The 6,000-nt window shown below is 40.7% G+C and overlaps 1 protein-coding gene across 1 annotated transcript in view; it reads right to left on the bottom strand.

Moving 5' to 3' along the window:
- Positions 1 to 1,530: 1,530 nt before the first annotated feature.
- Positions 1,531 to 6,000, bottom strand: part of ngfra (nerve growth factor receptor a (TNFR superfamily, member 16)) — a 28,050-nt gene continuing 23,580 nt past the window's right edge. The window contains exon 6 of the mRNA XM_003442123.5: positions 1,531 to 4,938. Coding sequence (XP_003442171.2) covers positions 4,886 to 4,938 — 53 coding nt within the window. The 3' untranslated portion in view covers positions 1,531 to 4,885. The remainder of the gene's footprint in view (positions 4,939 to 6,000) is intronic.

Below are 6,000 nucleotides of genomic sequence, written 5' to 3'. Positions count from 1 at the left end.
ATCTAACCAGCAAGTTTGGACTGTGGGGAGATGGAAACCCACATAGACACATCTAAACTTCACACAGAAGTACCCCAACCTAGCATCAAGCTTCCAACTCAAAAACTTCTTGCCATCAAGGAACAGTGCTAACCACTACACTACTATTCCACGTATATACAAATGTTTGGACACTCCTGGTGTTCACGGATTTTGATATGAAACCAAGAAAATACAAGCCATGCATAAAAAAACGCTTTAAATGGACAAAGGAAAGAGGAAATCATTTCAGGATATTAAAGTAAATGATGTACATGTCATGCAGTCAGTCATGAAACTTAAACTGAAAGATGATTTCAGAGAGTGGATTCATTAGCATAAATCCTTAATGAACTGCTTCAAGTTTATTAAAAACTTGCAAGCTGCAGTTTTTTTGGAATGGACCTCAAAGTCAACCAATTCGAACGTCATTGGAAATGGAAATGTACAACGAAAACAGCCTAAAAATATCTCCAAGCCTGAAGCGATCTGCAATTCATAAACTATTAAGACGCAGCGTTCTACCAGACGATAAAAGCATCTGCAAGCAGGCAGTAATATATGCCAAACCGGATTATTAAGCCCATACTTTTCACCCATCTACAACTGTTGCATAATTTTGCATGTTTTTAAGGTCATGACAAAAAGTTATAACACTGCAATTAAATGTGGCAATTGTTCATTTTATAATATCTTAATGCTTAAACACTGAAGCTTTATTAGTTTTCTTCCTTGTATTCTTTGAGCTATTCTAAGCTAATCAATACCTGGCACAGGTTTTATATTTGCAAAACAGTTACGAGATCTCTTTTTAGCAAGCGGGTTTGCCAAAATCTCAAGCTCTTCCTTTAACCAATAATATTAATTCAATTCAATTCAATTTTATTTATATAGCGCCAAATCACAACAAAAGTCGCCTCAAGGCGCTTTATATTGTACAATAGATCGCACAATAATAAATACAGAGAAAAACCCAACAATCATATGACCCCCTATGAGCAAGCACTTTGGCGACAGTGGGAAGGAAAAACTCCCTTTTAACAGGAAGAAACCTCCGGCAGAACCAGGCTCAGGGAGGGGCGGCCATCTGCTGCGACCGGTTGGGGTGAGAGAAGGAAAACAGGATGAATTTAAAAATATTAACACCATGTTTATCTATTCATGTGAATATACTCAATCTCAGTGTAGCTACAAACACAGAGTAGACAAATAATGCAATGACATCTGTTTATTTTAATATGGATGTCCATTACACTTGCACATATTTTTGTTTTTATACATTTTATAAGGTATTTTTCTATCTTGTATCAACGCTAAGAAATTCACATTTACATAATGCATTTTACATTAGTAGGTTACTGCAGATGACATTCGGCTTTACTGGGACCAGGTCCTGATCTATCTGTATCAAGTAATAATATCACAGAGTATCACAGTGAACCTCCCCATAGACTTCATGTTACTGTAGATTACATATCTTGTTGCCTCTGTGATGGAGGTATGTGATAAAACTTACTGTACATGCAAAAAATCAGTACCGTAGAGCTGATTTCTATTGACAAATAATATGTGTGAGCTTTAGAGTAGAAGTCCTGGGTGGCATGGTTATGCAATGCTACATGACCCTGTTAGTCGCCAGTATTTATAGCATGTTAACATATAGTATGTGTTCACTGGCAACCTATTTATACTGTAAGTCTCTTTATACTGGTGCCAGGTTTATACAGTTTGCTTGCGTCTCCAAGGTTCATCTCTAGTGCTGACTTCGATTTACTAGAAACCTTCATTAGCTCTGAAAAGATTTTAAAAAATACACAAAAAACACAAAATAAGTGGAAAAACTGCAAAAGAAAACTAGCCATACATCTGAACTCAAAGACACTGGACACTGTACACAGGCACTTGAACTGTGGTACACTCTTTGAGTGCATTCATATTATGTCTAATAAGTGCTACAAAATAACATCAGTTAGAAAAAATACGGATTCCAAAAGTGTAATATTATTCAGTCATACAAACAAACAGGAAAATGTAAAGACAAAAAAGAAAAATCAATTTACAACAAAAACTTAGGGCTACTCAAACCTTATCCTTGAATTTGTCTTGCATATATTTCTGTTTATATTCAGGTTGTACATTCCTACAGTGTGTCTCACTTTACAAGCTGTTAGAGTAACACAGAATAAGTCAGTTCAGGGTATATGAGTTCACTGCTGGAGGGCTGATTGGGCCTCAGGGGGATACAGTCGTGGAGTATGTTTTTTTTCTTACTTTCCTGTTAAGTCAACACTCTGGTCGCTCATACTGTAGCAGAGTCTGCTTTAATGTCACTGCCAGAGCTTGGATCGGGATGACTCATACCGGCTCTTACAATAGAGGAGTGAATCATACACTGTCTGTATGTGTGTGTGGTCACATGTCCGCACCGCATCAGCTGAGGAGGTGTGAGCAAAGGACGGCAGAGTTTTATTTGCTTCCATTCATTATGCTGCAGTGATTCATGAATCACAAGTGAAGAGAAAGTTTAATTGTCTTGAGCTGTTGGTGACCAGGTGATTGATGCATGCGGGATATAATGACTCACTTTCTCTGTCTTCTTCTCACTGTGTGACATTTCCTATCTGGTGGTCATTAAATTCGACAAGTTCTGCTAACAAGTAAACACATCCACTTGTCCATAGATAATGGTATAACAAATAATCCCCGTTTAAAAGCCATGTGTCATCTCTTACATGTGAGGTTTCGTATGAAGCTAGGAGAAGTGATGTGTTTATCAGGGAACTTGGTACAGGTAGGTGAATTTCTTACCTTTGGCCAGAGCCAGCCAACCATTGTTTTCATTCTAAGCTAAGCTAACCGGCCTCAGAGGGCATCATATTGAATGTTCAGATCTGACATTAGCAACAATCTTCTCATCAAAACATTCGCAAAAAAAGCAACCAAACTATTCTTTTAAATGACTCTGTTTCTAGATCCTGAATCTATATCAACCCGTGTCTTTCTACGCTACTTTACTTGTCTACCTAGCAGGTCTATTACACAACTTACAGATGATTCACACTAATTTTCTGAAGATCTCTTTATCATTTTATCCACACCACATTAAGAGGGACCCTGAGAAGATACGTGCCCCTGAAGGAATGAATGCTAAAGCAATGCAGGTAAGCTCAGCTACAATCTTTTGCAAGGTATCTATGTCAATTGATTTTACAGCTACTTTAGGCAACAGGAGGGGGGCAGCATAAAAGTGGTCCTCCATGATAAAAGGTGTCACCCAGCTTTAGATGTGAGCCTGGACTAAGTGCTTTTATATCACCAGCCAATGTAGTAAATGTCAGCAGCCTCAGAGTGGGATAAAGGATTTGTAATGTGGCGTTGAGGCTTCAGCGAGGGCGTAGTCACCCCTCTGTCGTCCACAGCATTAATCCCAATGAGAGTGGAGCAGAGGGTAAATGAAGCTGAAACCCTGAGGTAATTACTACCTGCCTGTCAGGATGTCTCTCTAATGGGTCCTGTGTTGATGTGAGTGCCAGCGGCAAAGCATTAGCACCTCCACACTGTTTATCAGACTCAGACAAAGCTGCATGAAAGACTGCAAGAGTGAGAATGTGGAGATGTAGTTGCTTGTGCAGATTATGAAATGAAAGTGTGCCTCTGAGGGTTGTCCCAATTTTCCACTCAGTAAGCGTAAATTGTTATAGATGGGATTCCTTGTTGCTGATTTTGTGTCCCAGATTCATTTAAACATCAGTTTAATGAGCACTGATGACGTAGTTTGTTGCTCATTAGATGGCTTCCCCTTCCCATCAGGCAAGTTAACTCATTGCAATGAGTCAGCAGAGCTCCACAATGCAGAGACGTTCCCCCTCATGTTGCACATCCAGGCTCCACGGAGGAGTGTGGAGGACCACTGCTGAATCAGCCATGTAGCTCAAGCCACAAAATTAAAGTACCGCGCCATAAACAGAAGATATATAGATATGCGTATGTTGAATTAAAAGCGTGAAATTACCAAAACACAATCCTTTTTAGGTGACGTAACGGGGGTTAGTTTGTGAGAGATAGTCAGGAAGAAGCATCTCACTGAGGCAAAAAAAAAAAAAAGTTAACCTCCTTTTCCAAATATGAGTCACTCACATCAGTCGGCGTAGCCAATCTCAAACAATGACGCAGACGTTTTATAAGACAACATGACATGAAACGCATCTGTGGTTAAATGATACAAGAGAACGAAATTTCAGAAGAAGTTGGGAGTGACTCACGGCTCCCCTGTTGCTTTTCGTATCGCTGATGACAGTGGGGGTCTAATAGAGTGAATCTCGTGGAGAGAGGCAGAGGATTATCCAAGAGTGGGACGCCACAGAGCAAGATGTGAGATGAACAAGCTCCCTTTGTCTCTTTGATGCTCATGAAAAAAGAGGGAATATAATGAAGTGTCTTTCTACCTATTTACCTATCAGGCATAGATGTTTCATTGCAAGTGATCATAAAATTTAAAGGTAAATGAAAAGCTTCGAGATGGATAGGAGGTTCTAAACTGGCGGCTAGTGAGAATTATGTCATGTCATACTGGAATAGTCAGGTAATACAAGATGCACTGGCAAATATCTACCTATCTGTGTAACACAGGTTCAGATTTTGGTTGATATTGCCAAAGAGATTGCGTCCAGGCACACTGTATGTGCATGGAGGAAGAGTCAGCGTGTGGCCCAAAGGTGCTGGGAGGTCCGTATCAGTCGAGATGTCGCTCTGTGGCAGCTTCAGATATAAATCAGAGTCGGTTTTTACATTCTGTGGCCGCCTGTCTTCCTTTTGGTCCACTGTTTAAGTCCCCGCTGTCTTCTCCTTGTCTTGGGCCTCCGCCTCCTCAGACTTCAGGGGGAGGCGAGTCAGGCTGGGGACCCCCATCCACCCTAACCACTGCAGAAAAAGATAAGATATATGTCAGGCTGTGAAAAGAAGACACTGGTGGGGGGGGGGGTTAATTGTAGAGCTCTTTTTTTATTATCTCGAAATTTCACTCATACCAACACTGTTTCTTGTGTCTCGCACTGAAAAGCTCCTTCTTCTATCTTCTTCAAAAAGTTTCTTAATCACGAGGAAATTCTTCTAGTTAAATCGCCCAAATTTTATAGCTATCCATTCACCAAAAAATAAACTACTTACTATAAGTCATGTAAAACCTCTAAAACTCTGGATAATCACACTCTACCCTGTAGAGGGCCCTATGGTGTCATCCACTCATTCAAGCTTGTTAAACTGGATCATTAGCTCCATGAGGATGAGAAACAAAGCTGATTGAGGGAAACCATGGAAACACCTTGGGAATGAAGACATACTTCTGAGAGGACCCCAAAGTCTGGTGGCTCATTTTTGTGTCTCATCAATGCATCCTTGTGAAAGTGAACTACAGTACAACACAGTTTGAAGAAGGGACTACCTATAGTGTCACTCTCTCCCTACAAAATCCTTTTCCAAACTTCATACTGCACTAAGAGCACTAAGATCGCTACACCCAGTTTCTCTGCTTCCTTTCTCCATCCACTCTGATTATGTCCAGCGGCAGTCCAAAGCACTCGTCTCTTCCTTCTTGCTTAAACAGACACTCTACAGGCATCCTCAGTGACACAGAGCAGAAAGACTCTGACGCTGGCCAGTGCCCAGCCATCTGTATCACGCACAAGTTCATGCACACAGACACACAGTGGCTTGCACCTGCGCTTCTGCTTCAGTCCAACTGTTTCTGAACTGGCAATGCACCTCATTTCAGAGGCAGCATTGATAATAATAGCCACATGGCTGTTTTATAGAGTCCGACCTCATTCCAAGAATCAATACAAGCTGTCTTTCACTGAACCAGTTCAATCAGGTCTACTCTGAAATGTGAACTCCCCATCAGGGCGAAGCCTTGTTACTGACTTTTTTTTTTTCAATCAGAACATTCAGGGAATCCTGATTGGATCCAAAGCCACTGTTAAGCTT

The sequence above is a fragment of the Oreochromis niloticus genome, linkage group LG4 (assembly GCF_001858045.2).
Source record: "Oreochromis niloticus isolate F11D_XX linkage group LG4, O_niloticus_UMD_NMBU, whole genome shotgun sequence".
Lineage (NCBI taxonomy): Eukaryota > Metazoa > Chordata > Actinopteri > Cichliformes > Cichlidae > Oreochromis > Oreochromis niloticus.
This window is presented reverse-complemented; position numbering and strand designations above follow the sequence as displayed.